The 18,660-nt window shown below is 40.9% G+C and overlaps 1 protein-coding gene across 1 annotated transcript; it reads right to left on the reverse strand.

Annotated features, from left to right (window-relative positions):
* Positions 1 to 374: 374 nt before the first annotated feature.
* LOC132125357 (NEDD4-like E3 ubiquitin-protein ligase WWP2) lies at positions 375 to 9,361 on the reverse strand. The gene is made up of 4 exons (XM_059536731.1): positions 9,281 to 9,361; positions 8,531 to 8,613; positions 780 to 936; positions 375 to 579 (listed from the first exon to the last, which is right to left on the reverse strand). The coding sequence occupies exons 2-4, from the start codon at positions 8,589 to 8,591 to the stop codon at positions 375 to 377; spliced, it is 423 nt and encodes a 140-aa protein (XP_059392714.1). The 5' UTR covers positions 8,592 to 8,613; positions 9,281 to 9,361.
* Between the last annotated feature and the right edge of the window lie 9,299 nt (positions 9,362 to 18,660).

The following is an 18,660-nucleotide window of genomic DNA, read 5'->3' on the forward strand; positions in this document are numbered from 1 at the left end:
TTCAGTATCTGTATTATTGTTGGCTTTTTCCCACTTTTTTTTTTTACAGAAACACTAAATGACAGAGCACACCAACCAGTCCTAAATTCAGTTAAAATGTCTATGCATTCATACATGGTTACCAAGTTAATAATAATTACTAAAGTTCTATCATTATATAGTACTTGATTATCCAGATATCATATTATAATGCTTGACTGACTGATGTTAAGAGTGTACTTTCAGGTATTTAAAAAGCTGTGCCATTTCAAAAACATATACAGTATTAAACAGTATGTGTGTATATGTATATTATATCAGTTTGGCGAGTAAACTAAAAAATTTACTAGCCAATGGCGATTCAATTGGGAAGATGTCCGTAGAGGGTTGAAGTATCAACTGCGCAACTTGAATTGCCGTTTTATTGTTGGTTGGAGTTTTGTCTGTGTGTATACGTGTCTGTTTGTGATGAACTTACTCTTGCCATCATGTGTTCGCAGAGTGTCCAGTAAGTCAATGGTGGCACTGCCCAGAAGTTCCTTCCTCAAAGTGTGACAACTCCACAACTTCAGATCCAAACGACTCTGAGGAGTCACGTTCCTGTACGCAAAAGAATAAAAATGTGACCATACAGTATATGAATAAATGTGGTCATTTAATAAAGCCACCCAGAACTGACATGGCTTTTAGAAAAGACTGTTTTATTGAATGTTTTTACTTGATTACTGTATTTAGGTCATTTTAAATTAAATAAGTAACCAATGTACATTGTATATAATCTCAGTCACATAATGCCTTACAGGGTGAGGTCTTCATTCCACTGCAGCTCTAGGTGTCCAGTGCGTTTGCCCGTTTTCTTCGTTTCACTGGTCAGGCCGTCAGCGGTCACTTCCACAAACGAACTCAAACGAGGGTGACGATTGGGCAGTTTAGGAGACTGAGGCTTAGCCGACAACACTGTGAGATGAGCAGAACAGAAAAATAAACTCTTTCAACTCTTAAAACTTACTGGAATAGACGTTTTGCTACATTTCAATGAGAAGCAATATATTATATTTTTTGGCAAAGTTATAAATTACTGTGAATCAAACCATTACAGAGTTATGCATTCGATGATATCATATTTACAATCAAAATGAACAAGAAGTAACTAATAACATCCAGTGGAGCACCTAGCATTTTGGGTACTTAAGCAAATTTTCTAAATGAGTCATTTTGACCTTATTGCAAAGTCTTCCTCTTAGTATTCATCTGAACTGAACTGAGCTGGATGATGAAAATCACTGAATTAATGATGAACAGACTTTAACTAAAAATTGAGTGTTTATGGTTTTGCATTATTTCACACTATTTTTCCTTCTGAATACAGTAAAGCTGCTTTGACAGAATCTGTATTGTTCAAAGCACTATATAAATAAAGGTGACATTTATCTTTGAAGATACATTCATTGCTAAAGCAAACTAACATAAGATTTTAAATATTGCTTTCAGAGAAATGTATCTGCTGTATGCAGAAAAATGTGGGACTACAGCTTTTAATACAACAACAATACACAATAAAATAATGTATAATGTAAAGAAATGTCACAAAATTGGTTACAACAACAGCAACAAAAGAATCTGAACATTCAAGTCAATCTTTTCTGGACTTAAATCTGTTTTAATCCAGATTAATATGTAAAAACATGGCTAATGGTTTTGTGTTTTTTTTATCAAAGATACAGAAAGCTGTGCAGCACTGCTCTATGTATAGGGCAACCATAAAAACGGGGATAACTGGGTAACCACTGTATTTCCGCTAAATTTATAATAGCCACTTACTGTCACTTACTGGCCTGAGGGTGTCGCTGTTGGACAGTGTTTTCTCTACTTCCTGTTGGCCTTCTGTAGCAAATTGTAGCTCCGTGTAGCTGTTTTTATTTTATTTTTTTCTCTAGAATCTTTATCTTACTATCACTCTCTGTTTTTTAAAGTGGTAAAATATAACTTAATTCACACCATATTTCTGATATTATCGATCAATCTTATCAGATTAACTTTGATCGTTCACTTTTATTTTATATCCGTGAGTGCAGTACACCTGCAAAGCGTTAGCACTCGTTAGCTTGTCATTAGCGTTTTCATTCGAACCTATCGCTGTTTTCTTTTCTCCTCTCGCTCCAGTTTTTCACAAGTTCATCAAACAACCGCAGAAAGAATATTTCATCAAGCACGGTGAGTAATGGCTTCTCCTATCATTGTTTCTTGCACCTCTTGCCACATGTACAGTTTATCTATCTCTGTCGCTGATGAGGGATTCACATGTGATAAATGCAGGGAAATAGTTAGGCTGACAGAGAAGATTTCAGAATTAGAGACACGCATCCAAACTTTAATTGAGGACAGTAAGAATGTTAGGGCTCTAGATACGGCTTTGGATGCGTCTAGCTCAGGGATTCCTGTACATTGTTCGGTTCCGGAAACAGAGCCCCTGCAGAAGGGCAACTGGGTGACAGTGAGGCAGCGTAGTCGTGGGTCAAAACACCGCTCTTCTGTTCCGATCAAAACATTAAACAGGTTCTCCCCACTCAGTGATGCACCCACTGAGAAACCTGATGAAAGTGCTCTAGTAATTGGTGATTCTATTGTACGGAACGTGAATATAGAGACACCAGCCACCATAGTCAAATGTTTACCGGGAGCCAGAGCGCCTGACATCTTGGCAAATTTAAAAGTGCTGGCTAATGCTAAACATAAATACAGTAAGATTGTTATTCATGCCGGCGCTAATGATGTTCGACTTCGCCAGTCGGAGATCACTAAAAATAACATTAAAGAGGTGTGTGAACTTGCAAGCACGATGTCAGACACTGTAATATGCTCTGGTCCCCTCCCTGCTTACCGTGGTGATGAGATGCATAGCAGATTGTCATCACTCAATGGCTGGATGTCTAAGTGGTGCCCACAGAATAACATAGGTTTCATAGACAATTGGACGAGCTTTTGGGGCAGACCTGACCTGTTGAAAAGAGATGGTCTTCATCCCTCCTGGGGTGGCGCCACTCTTCTCTCTAGAAATATGGCAAATAGTCTTAGTGTTTATACTTGACTAACTGGGGCCCAGGTCAGGAAGCAGACAGACTGGCTAAACCGACCGTCTGCTAGCCGCCTCCCGTCACAGAGGTCAGTTAATTCTCAGCACATAGAGACTTCTTCACCTAGATATCACACTATAGAGACTGTGTCTGTTCCCCGAACTAGAAAATACAAAAAACGTCCAAACCAAGTTAAGATTAACAATTTAATTGAGGTTCAACAAATAAAAAACAGAAGCAATATGGATAAACAAATGATAAAGCTTGGCTTATTAAATATCAGATCCCTTTCTACGAAAACACTTTTTTGTAAATAATATGATCACTGATCATAATATAGATGTACTCTGTTTGACAGAAACCTGGCTAAAACCTGATGATTACATTATTTTAAATGAGTCCACCCCCCAAGATTACTGTTATAAACATGAGCCCCGTCTAAAAGGCAAAGGTGGAGGTGTTGCTTCAATTTATAACAACGTTTTCAGGATTTCTCAGAGGGCAGGCTACAAGTATAACTCGTTTGAAGTAATGGTACTTCATATAACATTATCCAGAGAAACAAATGTTAATTATAAATCCCCTGTTATGTTTGTACTGGCTACTGTATACAGGCCACCAGGGCACCATACAGACTTTATTAAAGAGTTTGGTGATTTTACATCTGAGTTAGTTCTGGCTGCAAATAAAGTTTTAATAGTTGGTGATTTTAATATCCATGTTGATAATGAAAACGATGCATTGGGATCAGCATTTATAGACATTCTGAACTCTATTGGTGTTAGACAACACGTTTCAGGACCTACTCATTGTCGAAATCATACTCTAGATTTAACAGTCACATGGAATTGATGTTGATGGTGTTGAAATTATTCAGCCAAGTGATGATATCTCAGATCATTATTTAGTTCTTTGCGAAATTCATATAGCCAAAATTGTAAATTCTACTTCTTGTTACAAGTATGGAAGAACCATCACTTCTACCACAAAAGACTGCTTTTTAAGTTATCTTCCTGATGTATCCAAATTCCTTAGCATATCCAAAACCTCAGAACAACTTGATGATGTAACAGAAACTATGGACTCTCTCTTTTCTAGCACTTTAAATAAAGTTGCTCCTTTACGCTTAAGGAAGGTTAAGGAAAACAGTTTGACACCATGGTATAATGAGCATACTCGCACCCTAAAGAGAGCAGCCCGAAAAATGGAGCGCAGCTGGAGGAAAACAAAACTAGAGGTATTTCGTATTGCTTGGCGGGAAAGTAACATATCCTACAGAAAAACATTTAAAACTGCTAGATCCGGTTACTTTTCTTCTCTTTTAGAAGAAAACAAACATAACCCCAGGTATTTATTCAATACAGTGGCTAAATTAACGAAAAATAAAGCCTCAACAAGTGTTGACATTTCCCAACACCACAGCAGTAATGACTTTATGAACTACTTTACTTCTAAAATCGATACTATTAGAGATAAAATTGCAACCATTCAGCCGTCAGCTACAGTATCACATCAGACAGTGCACTATAGACCCCCTGAGGAACAGTTCCACTCGTTCTCTACCATAGGAGAGGAAGAATTGTATAAACTTGTTAAATCATCTAAACCAACAACATGTATGTTAGACCCTATACCATCTAAGCTCCTAAAAGAGGTGCTTCCAGAAGTCATAGATTCTCTTCTGACTATTATTAATTCCTCATTGTCATTAGGATATGTCCCCAAAACCTTCAAACTGGCTGTTATTAAGCCTCTCATCAAAAAAACACAACTTGACCCCAAAGAACTAGTTAATTATAGACCAATCTCGAATCTCCCTTTTCTGTCCAAGATACTAGAAAAGGTGGTATCCACACAATTATATTCCTTCTTAGAGAAAAATGGTATATGTGAGGTTTTCCAGTCAGGATTTAGACCGTATCATAGTACTGAGACTGCTCTTCTTAGAGTTACAAATGATCTGCTCTTATCATCTGATCGTGGGTGTATCTCTCTATTAGTTTTATTGGATCTTAGTGCTGCGTTTGACACAATTGACCACAACATTCTTTTGCATAGACTTGAATACTTTGTTGGCATTAATGGAAGTGCATTAGCATGGTTTAAATCGTACTTATATGACCGCCATCAGTTCGTAGCAGTGAATGAAGATGTATCCTATCGATCACAAGTGCAGTATGGAGTACCTCAAGGCTCAGTACTAGGGCCACTACTCTTCACGCTTTATATGTTACCCTTGGGAGATATCATCAGGAAACATGGTGTATTGCAAATAAATGCACAGACACTATTTAATTGAACGGAGATGACATAACTGAATCCAATGATGAACTGCCTTTAACTATCATTTTTGCATTATTGACACTGTTTTCCTAATGAATGTTGTTCAGTTGCTTTGACGCAATGTATTTTGTTTAAAGCGCTATATAAATAAAGGTGACATTGACATTGTCATGGTGTGAATTTGCATCTTCCTTCAGCCCATCTGCCGTTTTGTTCAGACCAATGCAAAACTACATTAAATGTGAAACCGAAAGTCTTACACAGCATGCATGCAGTGTTGTAATTTTTAACCAGTTGATGGGAAAGAAACTAATGTTGGTTCTAAAATCTAAACAGTAATAGTAAGTTTTATTTGAATTATTCACTGTATTTTGAAGTGCCCTACAATAACAATACTACGCATGTTCTACTACAGTTTTGGGTATACTGGGTATAGTACAGTGACACAATGACGTTGGCACAGCATCTTCAAAACACAGCATCAATAACATGACTATAACAAATATGTAATTCAACTACCATTCATCTATCTTGCTTCTTTTTTCATCATATTTGCCACCTTAAACTGATTTCCAGGGACATTTTTACCTGTTTAAGAGCAATCTTTTTCTTGTAAAATTGTTACATTTAATCAACATAATAAAATAGAACAACAAGTTTCCAAACAAATAAATATTAAGAAATTACATTTTTATACTGCGGAAGCGGCACAGAAGCTAAAGCAGCAATTAGATGCATTTACACTGCAATCACAATTGCATAAATAAAGCTATGAGATGACTTTTTTCACAAAATGAAAAAAAAATATTTTAAATATGAAACTAAAACAGCAAGTCACTGGTTCAAACGGCTGATTAACTTAGTAACTCATTAAACAACTGTCTTCATGACTGGATCATTAAATCATTGATTTAAATGATGAACTACTCAGGAATTAAACTGTGTTGATCAGAGGTGCATAACAGTTCCACTGTGGATTTGCAACTATTTCGGTGAAATAAAGAACAACCAGACAATATTACGAAGCAAAACACACTATTAACTTACACAATCAATATCACATACATTCATAATCATGCTGATAAGACTGTGCAGCGTGCACTTGCTTGTGTGATGTTGCTTAATTATATCATATTTGGGGCAATTTTGCTCCCATATATACTAAATGTTTTAGGCACTTTAACTGCATTCTACTAGGCTACATCATGCAGTAAAAGTGTGCACTCCTAAGGCCGTTTTTTTTTCCCAAAGTGAGTGACATACTTGATAAAGTCAGCATCCACATCATTAAAACAACAATTACGATACTACTGTAAATTATATGTGTCACACAGTAGGGGACACAGGGTGGCACAGGACAACCCTAACATCTGATCAACCACCCCAATAATCAATATGCTACTATTTCCTTTTCTTTGTTTAATCGTACTGAAAGAAGCATTTATTTTAGCCTTGAACTCAAGGATGCAATGCATCTGGTGTTCTGCATTGCACTTCATCCCATTCATTTCCAGCCCCTCACGTGCACGCTCTGGTGAAACATGTTCATTCTCTTACAGAGTGATAAACACTGCAGAGCAGAGAGGTCAACAAGCTGACAGACAAGACAGAGCAGGTCACTTCTGATTATAGAAAACACACACTCAGCATCCAAATTTTGGAGCTCTTTATTGGCGTGACGGTTCACATGCTCCAGCAATGCCTCAGTTTAGTGCATTCTACAATTAGCATGAAATGAGCATCGAATGCACATCCATCCATGTTAAAAGATACACTACAACTTACTGTGTATAGTGTCTCATGTAATCCCTCAATGAGTGTTTCATTCACGTTAAGACAGCAGCTATAAAACACCGTCACATAACTCCAGAAAATCCATTCAGTGTCTATAAACCAGCGAGAAAAATGTACAGTAGAGAATTGAGCAAAAATTATGTTTATTATATATTTAATCATATAATTGCTTTTCTATTATAATTAATAATATAAAGGTATATTTTTTGTTATTATAAAAAAATGGTATAATACTTGTATACAAATCGGTTATTCATTTTAACTTCAACAATAGGGTTTCCTGTATAGTTTAGTTCAGAATAATTGAGAAAAAACATTACATATTTAATCACAAGCTTGCTGATTATTCTTGAATAATTCTCACCCCAGGCTGAACTCAAAAGTTTTCCTGAACAACATTTACAAAATGAAGCCTACAAGGTAATGTTGGATCATTTGCTCCAACCACTGGTTAAATAAGAGAGATGATACACGGGACAACTTTTTGAGTAATGTTGCTGTCAAAATAGAAATTTGTTACCTATTCTCAATGGGAAAGTGCCCAAGCAACGTTGCTAAAAAAAGTTGCCCCGTGTATCATCAGCCTAACATTTGAAGTTACGGTATGTTTTAAGACCGCTCAGTGTTGGTCCAGTTTTGTTCAGTAGGATGGTTCATCATCCATTATGAAATGAACCCTTCTAAACAAACCTTAGTAAAAAAAAACAGTTAGCACATTTATTTGTAAGATAACAACCTCAACAGCTGAATTCATGTTTAGTGTTGGTCATCTGACAACACTTTAGCATAGCACTCTGAAACATTTGTTGCTTGTTGTATACGGTTTCACACACCAGTCTTTAAAATAGTAGGCAGTGTGCACTGTGTACTGGGCAGTAAACAATAAGCAAGTATGCCATTTCGAACACAGCCATGCTAAATATTCAGAGCAGGGGACTGGAATCAAGAACCACTTGCTTATGTAGTAGGGAACACATAACAACAACGTAAACTTTTCATTTTCGAAAGCAGAAAAAAAACGTTTTAGTATGCAGAAAGACACCTTTCTGTTTCAAGACAGTTATGTAGTGTGGATTACATATTTATATTATTAAATAAGCCACAAAGACTATGATTCCAAGATCAAAGAATCAAGACCATCAAGATGCCAGGAAAAACGTACTTCCAGTATATTCCAGTAAAGAATATTCTGTCAAACAGGAAATGTGAGTGAATGTGTCCTGACATGATCTAGCAGCTCGCAGAGATGAAGTTATGATTCAGTGCACATCACCCTCTAGAGGAAACAAGGCACAGTGCAAAAACACAGCAGGACTGATGCGTCATATCAGCTTCTCGATCACATCACCTGCAGATAAATCAATCACAGAGCTGAGGATCAATGGGACGGGGTCTCTTACCTTTCAAGGTCAGCTGTGATTTCTCTGTGGAAGACTGAGACACACTGGCAGCTGCCATCATCACATTACATCACATCACAGCCCTGAACACAGACACAATCAGCATCATCATCATCATCTCCACTAACACTCTGCTACGGTTCATCACAATCAGAGCATAATAAACCAGAGATGTGTGTGTCTGCGGAGATCTTCATTATGAGCATTACAACTCAACCGTGATCATCTGAAGCACACACAGATATTACAGTTCAAATCAGGAAGATTTTACACAAACTGTGAAGTAATCAATAGAAAAAGGCTGATAAGGTCAACTGCAAAGCCATACTATATGCTTTATATAGATGAAGGTGAATATCCCTGTCTGACAGCTCCATAGGCCAGTGACTGATGTTGATGAGCTGACACAAATAAACAGCAATAATATTTGTATTAAAACGACCGGTATACAGAAGGGTCAGCTGATCATAACATCACATTTATATTTGCCTCAGATTTAGACAGCTGAAAGACTCAACGGGAGATCATTTCTGCAGTTATTTAAAATTTATAACCATTGGTAATTTTAAGTTTAATTTCTCATGATGGGTGAGTGACGCTGTTAGGCAAGCTACACGTAATTTTTAGATCAAAAGTCACAATATATAGTTAAAACCGTCAAGAAGAACTCTTAATAAAAGCGGACAGACTTATATGAGATTTAACCGGTTTTCCGTTTATAATAACACACAAAAATGTTTTGATCTCTACCTTTTATCTGCCGTGAGACTGAAGCGCTAACTGTCATTTCCGCTTTAATGTCAGGGTCATGTGACTCACAGACCAGCGCCGCGGTGGATCTTGGGAGCGGATACTTAGATTTTTTTTTTTTTTTCATTTCATTTTATTTATTTATGTATTTTTTGCAACTACAACAGCCGAACGCACTCATGTCGTTCTTGCTAGGCAAATTTTAGTTCATTTAAAATTGTGTTAATTAAAACATATAATTTATTGCAGCATTCATTTCATATTTATGAGAATTCAAAGGTTTTCAATGTTTTCACCTTTTCATTTTCGATCTTAAATGCAATCAGATTAACAATGTAAATGTAAAATATGTTCGTTCGTCAAATTAAGATATAAAAAAGCAGAGCTGTTTTTATTTCAGACTTTTTATTTCAGGAATATAAATTTGCCTCCCTGAGGATTGCCCCAAATATTTGTGCCAGTTGTTATAATGGAAAAGAAAAAAAAAATCTAGGAGAAATGATTTGTGAATAGTCTAGGACAGAGCCACCAGAGCTCTTCGACTCGTAAATACAATCAGTCTGACTTAAATGCACCAACAGCACGAAAAGTCAACATACAAGATTACACATATTAAGGATTACATGTAAAAGAAGCTGGAACGATTGTTAAAAGCCATTAGTGGTACTACATGAAGATCACAGCTCTAATTGCTGAGCTGAGTGATATGGCTCCCTAAGAAAAAGCGATAGGAAGAGAGCCACAGGCCCAGTCACTGCACTCCTCGTTCTGGAAATCATATGGAAGAAATACAGTTGTTTGAAGTCACTTTTATAAACCTATTGTGTTAGGACATCCTCAGCAGGGCACGATCAAAGAATTCAGTGCTTCTGCAGTCCATTTTGTCTCAACAATTGGGCCTCCTTCTTTTGAGATGAAACTAATGTCTCCCCTTCAGCACCACCTTGTCCCTTCAAACACCTTCTAGACATATACTACAACAACCTTCCTGATTTGTTTCAAAACTTCAGTGTGGGCATTAATACTGAAGAATGTATTCCAGTATTGGAGTAAGAAGAGGGTTAACATTTGTTTGAGTAGCCTTCAACAGTTTAGAGGCCTTCAGTGAATCTTTCATGGTTTGCATCACATGCTCTGCCTGTCCGTGGACGGATGTATGAGCTCTAAAGTATTTGTTGTTGTCCATAACTGTTTTTATTGCCTGGGACTCAAACAAAGCATTATTGATCAGGGGCCAGTTGTTCAAAAGTAATCAGATCGGATTTTGGTCATTAAAAAAAAAAAAAGATTCTTAATTCAGATAAAATTAGGTTTTGATCTGGATTAAATTCTCAGTTTGTGTTGTTCAAAACGTTTTAGTAAGATACTTTTGATCCAGAAAAAAGAAGATTATTCTGATCCCAGAAGAAGGGTATATTTCAAGAACAAAAATGTAATAAAACATTAAAACTATATGTAATATATCCCCGAACCCCCAAACAGCTGCTAATATCAAACAAAAATATTATACCTTATACAAAGTTCTTCCTTTTTTTAATCACTGATTGTAAACTACATTGGCACAATCATGAGAGATGGAAGTAGTTATTTGTGTAAATGCAATGCAAAATTAGAATGCAAAACACTGGCTGAGGTGATTATGGACAATTTTAACATCCCTGGTAATTTAGAATGTGTATCCACAGAAACAAGCAGCATCTTCCCTTCAAAAGGCCCTGCAAAGTGTGACTCTTTTCGCCAAGGAGAAGATAGTCAATCCCACAAATGAGAAGGGTATAGAGAATGTGTTCTTGACATAGCCTAGAATGTGTTCTAGACATCAACTCTACACTCTTAAAATTAAAGACTCCAAAAGTTTATTGCTGTTGTTTTGTTTTTTGCAGTTACGCCATATAAGAACCATTTTTGGTTCCCCAGAGAACCTTTCAATGAACAGTTCTTAAATCAATCATTTTGAAGAACATTTTGAAAATCTAAAGAACCTTTTCCACATTTGAAAGGTTCCTTGGATGTTCAAGGTTCTTCATGGAGTCATCGCATCGAGTGAATTAGATTGAGTGTATTTCAGTGTCTAGTCCTGCTCATCAGATTCCAGCCAGATCCCTCACCTGCTCCTCTGCCGTATCTGAATAAAATATAGTAATATGTAAACAACATAATTTAATGCGCTAATTCAAGCCTGGTCCCCGCTGAAGAGAAACAGCCCCACAGCATAATGCTTGACAATATGGTGTGCTGTGTTTGCTTTTCACCAAACGTGCGCTTCGAGTTCAGTCCAAAAGTTTACCATATTCTCAACAGGTGTGTACACAAATACATTTGTTCTTAACCCATTTTCTAATATTAATGATTTTGGTTAAATATGCACTTGGTTAGCCATTTGCAGAAATCATAGAAAAACTCTATATAAGGGCTTTCTACACAACTTTATTCACACTCTTGCCTGATGTGCAACCAGATCCTGTAAACTAATAAACAGATTTTATATTGGACTAAACAACATGTGATCGAGTTTCATATTTGCATATACAGGCATTTTTCATTTTTTTGATTAATTTTGTTTATTCAGAAAAAAGTAAAAAAAAAATTGTTTTGAAGAGACACTAGTTATTCCATTTCTACATAAAACAAATTATATGATCGTTGCATATACTGTTGTCACGGTTGGTAAACCGTGATCTCGGGTTGTTTACACTTTGTGGTGAATTCTGTGTGTTCCGCGTCTGCACTGATTAGTTGTGGGCGTCTCCGTTAATTGTATCAGCAACAGCTGCCACTCATTACTCATCCACTATATAATGGCTTGTTTCATGTCTTGTGTTTGTGAGATCGTTGTCTAAATGTTCGATGTGGTTCCCCTGTTCGTTTGGCTCTCAGTGTTGTTTTGCGTTTGGATGTCTGTGTTTTCCCTAGAACCTCATCCACTCTCCGCACGTTCACTCAGCCACGGACACTTACCTTCGGCTCTGTTCACCGCAGTTCCTGTGCCACTCTCTCATGCTGCTTACACGCTGACGTCAACCCGGATTACTCACCTTCTCTCCGCCCTCAACTGGATTCCTCACCTCGTCACCATCACCACGGATTATCGTTGTCTCATCGTCCCTGTTTGTTTGTGTACTCCGATTCATATCATCTCATTAAACTTGTTAACTCGCATTTGCTTCCAGACTGTCCTTTCACCCACCGTCACATAACGATCTCACCACCATGGAAGCAGCGAGCACCGATACCCTCACCGACTTCATGCACCACAGTGTCAAGAGAATGGATCAGCAGCAGGAGAGCATCTCGAACACCGGATGCGCTGTCCAAGCGCTGGTGGCACAGGTGTCCGAGCTCACCCAGAAGATCCATCAGCTCACGTCGCCAACTGCGCCCATCACACCGCCTGCGCCGTCCGTCCCCCGGGAGATTCCCCAGGACCACTTCCGGCCAGAGCCGCGACTTCCGGCACCGGAAAACTATGCGGGTGAGCCAGCGTTTGGTAGAACCTTTCTAACCAAGTGTTCGATGCATTTCGCCCTACAGCCCCGCACTTTCGCTACTGAAGAGTCTAAAGTAGCGTTCACGCTCACACTATTATCTGGCAAGGCTGCCTTATGGGGGACGGCGGTGTGGGAGAGTCAACACCCGTGTTGTGCCTCTTTCCACACTCTATCAGAAGAGATGAGGAGAGTCTTCGACCGGGCCGCGACCGGAAGGGAGGCCGCCCATCGCCTCTCGGAACTCCGGCAAGGATCTTCTTCCGTCACCGACTACTCCATCGAGTTACGCACCCTGGCGGCCGCGTGCCAGTGGAACGAGGCGGCGCAGTGGGATAGATTCCTGCATGGGTTATCCGACCGTGTTCATCAGGAGATCTACCTCCTCGAGCTGCCCCCTACTCTCAATGGATTAATTGAACTGGCGTTGCGAGTTGACGCAAGGTTTAATCGCCTGGGCCGCCAAACCAGTCCTTCCAGATCTACCATCTCTCCTGTTAGGGGGCGCTTGAGTCGAGAGAACACGGTCGGTTCTGTCGACGACCATGAGCCCATGCAGGTGGGTAGAGCTCGGCTGTCCCGGAGGGAGAGGGAACGGCGGAGGTCCCAAGGACTGTGCTTGTACTGTGGAGGTTCGGCTCATAACACTTACTCATGCCCGGTAAAAGGAGCCAGCCCGATAGTAAATCTGAGGCTCCTATCGGTTGGGATCTCCGCTGAGAAGTCCTCACCAACATCATCGACCCTCCTTCCGGTGAGACTGCGGTGGAGGAATCAACATCATGAGTGTCAAGCCCTTCTGGACTCCGGAGCCGAAGGTAATTTCATTGATTCCTCACTTGCACATCACCTGAACATTCCTGTCCTTCCTGTGTCTCTCCCCATCCATGTCACCACACTCAACGGCCAGGAACTGCCTCACGTCACGCACCATACAGAACCCATCACACTGATCACGTCTGGAAACCATCAAGAAACCATATCCTTTTTTCTCATGGACTCCCCTGTTGCTCCCATTGTTTTAGGTCATCCCTGGTTGTCCAAACATAATCTACGAGTGGAATGGGGTTCTAACACTGTCACATTGTGGAGTGAAAGTTGTCATGAGTCTTGTCTGGTTTTTGCTTGTCCTGTTGTTCCTGTTTCTGTCTTTCAGAAGGAGACCATTGTCACACACCTGGACTCGTTTTGTGTGTTTTTTGTCCCTGTTAATTAAGTCATGCCATCCACCTGTGTTTTCCCCTGTTAATTTAGTCATGCCATCCACCTGTGTTTCCCCATTATCCTTAGTACAAAAGCCTTGTCCTTTCAGTTCTGTTTTGTCGGGTCTACTCGTCTACGTGTCAACTTGTCTACTTGTCACCTGTTACTTGCCACTTGCCTCTTGCCACCTGTTATTTTGCTACTTACCTTGCCTATGTTTGAGTTAATAAATCCTTGTGTCGTTTATCCCTCGGCTTCGTGTTCCTTCCAGCAGCGTAAGCCGTGACAGAAGACCCGACCTAAAAAGTTAAAAACTGCGTGTTTTCCCTCCGTTTAGTTTTCCGTTTTTTCACAGTCTTTTTCTTTCCACAGTGTGTCATGGATCCCCTCTGTCGCCCCGAATACCTCACCTCCGCCTCCAGCCTCTGAGGCCTGGACTCCGCCTCGGCCCGTTGACCCGTCGGCTCCACCATGGCTCCTAGCTCCTTCCTCTCCGCCGTGGCCCGGCAGTCCGCAGGCTCTGCCTGGCTCCCTCGTCCCTCCGGCTCCGCCTTGGTCTGGCGTCGTCCATCCTATGCCTCGGGACTCCACTCCTCCGGCTTCGCCTCTTCGGCTCTCCGTCTCCACCTCGGGCTCCTCCTCCACTTGCTCCGTTGCCGTGGGTCGAGTCCCTGGAGTCGGTGACCATTCCTCCTCCATGGCTCCTTCCAACGTCGGCCCCACCTTGGGCCGTTATGGCTGTGGCCTGGGTCCTGCTGGGTACTTCCTGCTTCAGATCCTTCCTGTCTCCTCCCTGGCTCCTCCCTCCGTCATCTCCTCCCTGGCTCCTTCCTCTGTGGTCCCTGTCTGCTGGCCTCCCTTTGTTGTTTCTACGGTGCGAGGACGCACCTACCGGGAGTGGGGAGTCCCGGTAGGTGCCTTGTGTTGTCATTGAGTGAAAGTTGTCATGAGTCTTGTCTGGTTTTTGCTTGTCCTGTTGTTCCTGTTTCTGTCTTTCAGAAGGAGACCATTGTCACACACCTGGACTCGTTTTGTGTGTTTTTTGTCCCTGTTAATTAAGTCATGCCATCCACCTGTGTTTTCCCCTGTTAATTTAGTCATGCCATCCACCTGTGTTTCCCCATTATCCTTAGTACAAAAGCCTTGTCCTTTCAGTTCTGTTTTGTCGGGTCTACTCGTCTACGTGTCAACTTGTCTACTTGTCACCTGTTACTTGCCACTTGCCTCTTGCCACCTGTTATTTTGCTACTTACCTTGCCTATGTTTGAGTTAATAAATCCTTGTGTCGTTTATCCCTCGGCTTCGTGTTCCTTCCAGCAGCGTAAGCCGTGACAGAAGACCCGACCTAAAAAGTTAAAAACTGCGTGTGACGACTGCGTGATTTTTTCTTCATCTCTCCAGGAACACGTTCAACACGTCAGACGAGTGCTCCAGAGGTTACTAGAGAATGGGAATACGTATGGACCCTGACAAAGTTAAGGCTGTGATAGATTGGCCATCTCCAGACTCCCGTAAGGCCCTACAGCGGTTTCTGGGGTTCGCCAATTTCTATCGACGTTTCATTCGTAATTTCAGCCAACTAGCCTCACCTCTGACAGCCTTGACCTCCCCCAGTACTCCGTTCAGGTGGTTGGACGCAGCTGAGGCTGCGTTCACTAACCTCAAGAACCACTTCGTTTCGGCTCCCATCCTTGTGGCCCCTGATCCCACACGGCAGTTCGTGGTGGAGGTCAACGCGTCAGAGGTGGGGGTAGGAGCAGTGTTGTCCCAACATGCTGCTTCGGACGATAAGGTACACCCTTGCGCGTTTTTTTTCACATCGATTATCTCCTGCCGAACATAATTATGACATTGGCAATAGAGAGTTGTTGACGGTCAAATTAGCGTTAGAGGAGTGGCGCCACTGGTTGGAGGGTTCAGGGGTTCTCTTTATTGTTTGGACCGATCACAAGAATTTAGAATACATCAGAACTGCCAAAAGACTCAATTCCAGGCAGGCTCGGTGGGCACTTTTTTTCGGTCGTTTTGAATTTACCCTATCGTACCGCCCGGGTTCAAAAAACGTCAAACCCGATTCTTTGTCACGTCTTTTTGATCCCTCCGCCCGTCCCGTTACTCCCAAGTGTATTTTGCCTGAGAAATTAGTGGTCTCAGCACTCGTATGGGAGGTCGAGTCGAAGGTCAAGACAGCCTTAGAAGGGGTAAAGCCTCCCTCCGGTTGCCCACCGAACCGTTTATTTGTGCCGGAGGAGTTAAGGTCCGAAGTTGTCCAGTGGGGTCATTGTTCTAACGTGGCTTGTCACCCAGGGATAAGTAGAACTAATGGGTTGGTTAGACAACGATTCTGGTGGCCACGTATGGCTCACGATGTCCGCGATTTTGTTTTGGCTTGCTCAGTTTGTGCCAGTGGTAAGTCATCTAACCGACCTCCTGATGGGCTTCTTCAATCGCTGTCTGTCCCTTCAAAACCCTGGTCCCATATCCCTCTACATTTTGTTACCGCCCTCCCGCCCTCTAATGGCATGATGGTCAATTTGACCGTAGTGGACCGGTTCTCGAAGGCGGCACATTTCATTCCCTTGCCCAAATTACCGACAGCCAAGGAGACAGCGGTCACTGTTTTAGATCACGTCTTTCGGCTTCATGGCCTCCTGGTACACGTGGTTTCGGACAGGGGATCTCAGTTTATATCGAAATTTTGGAAAGAGTTTTGCAAATTGTTAGGGGCGTCAGATAGTTTGTCGTCGGGTTATCACCCCCAAAGCAACGGACAATCTGAGCGAGCCAACCAAGATTTAGAGAGGACGTTGCGATGTTTGGTCTCCAAGAATCCTTCTTCCTGGAGTCAACAACTCTCTATGGTGGAGTACGCCCACAATTCGTTGCCAGTGTCAGCTACGGGCCTCTCTCCGTTTCAGTGTAGTGTAGGGTACCAGCTACCAGTGTTTCCCAGTCTGGAATCTGAAGTCGTGGTCCCCTCCGCTCACGCGTTTGTCCAGAGGTGTCACCGCACCTGGACCAGAGCCCGCGAGACTCTGCTCCGGGTGAGGGAGCACACTAAGGCCAAGGCCGATCGCAACCGGTCAAAGCCTCCCGTCTACGTCGTGGGTCAAAAAGTGTGGCTTTCTACCATTAACATTCCTCTGCGATCCGTTTCTAATAAATTAGCTCCCAAATTTATCGGCCCGTTCACTATCACTAAAATCATTAGTCCGGTGACAGTCCGCCTCAAACTACCTCATGCGTACAAGAGGATACACCCCGCCTTTCACGTGTCCAAAATTAAACCCGTGTTTTATGCACTTATTAATCCGCCTACTCCAGGTTCCCCCGCCGCCGCGTCTCGTAGATGGGGAACCGACATATTCGGAGGAGAGGAGTTGGGTACCTGCTAGGGACATATTGGATCACTCCCTTATTTATGACTACAATCAGCAGGTAGGCCCTTCTGGGAACTCCAGGAGGAGTTCTTAGAGGGGGGGGTACTGTCACGGTTGGTAAACCGTGATCTCGGGGTGTTTACACTTTGTGGTTCTGTGTGCTCTTTTCTTAGACTTCTATCAACACATTTCCAACTCCACCACAATTTAAAAACAATCTGAAAGGTCCCCGAACTCCATCAAAAATTATGTATTTATATCTTAAGTTATCTTTTCCATTGTCATATTTGTTACCATAAATTTCAGTCGACATCCTATAGTTGGTGAACCTATACTTTCACAGTCTAAAGAAATAAGTCATTTTGCTTAAAGAATAGCTACATATATTTATAAATTGTTATATATTCCATCTTTTACTTGATAAATGAATAAAATAAAAAGATAACTTCAAGGATCTTTTCTATCATTCCTTTCACAACAAAAATTCCTGACGACTTTGCACTCCCATTGTCACAATCATGGAGAGCATGAGCTCCTCTAGAGGGCCAAATGTACTGATAAGATCTAATAATGCAGGAATTGATGTATCAAGAAGCTTTAGGAAAAGAATGACAGTTCTGTGTTCTATCCGTTGAAACTTAATTACAAGGGTTTTTGTTTTTTTGTTTTTACTGCTATTGCAAAAGGCTTGATGGAGAGGGCGAAAAGGTGCTAAATTTTGCTGTACAATTTACCCTGAAAAAGTAATGCATTTAAATGACTCACAGACCACTTTTATAGTATGTAAAAAGATACATTAAAGCACAGATTAGGACCTTTGAGCCAATCATGTTGCTCAGTGCACATCATAACACATGCACATTACATCGTAGATGTCTGGTTACTCTCAAAAACTGTCCGTCTCTGCTACACAGTTTCCCCTCAAATGTTGTTTTTCAACCTAAAGCAGTTGCGTGCACAAGTTACATAAAATAACTCAATCGCCCTATGGACTATATATATATACTACAGTACCTTGATCACTGTATGTTAAAAGATACCTAAATGAGATTAATGCAATCAATGCCAAATTAACAAAACTAAAAATTTCCATAAAACGCCTCCCTTCTGATCATTATTGATCACTTATATTGATTAAATGTAGATATATTTGTGAACACACTACCTTCATAGTTTACATCAATCACGTAAATTCAAGAATTTGCATGGTTTTAACGGAACATAGTCATTCCTAGCATAGAAGCTAGCTATAAAGAAAATAACTCTTATATTTGATTATATGTAAAAATCTTAGTGTGATATTCAAACAGAA

This window comes from Carassius carassius, chromosome 43 (genome assembly GCF_963082965.1).
Source record: "Carassius carassius chromosome 43, fCarCar2.1, whole genome shotgun sequence".
Lineage (NCBI taxonomy): Eukaryota > Metazoa > Chordata > Actinopteri > Cypriniformes > Cyprinidae > Carassius > Carassius carassius.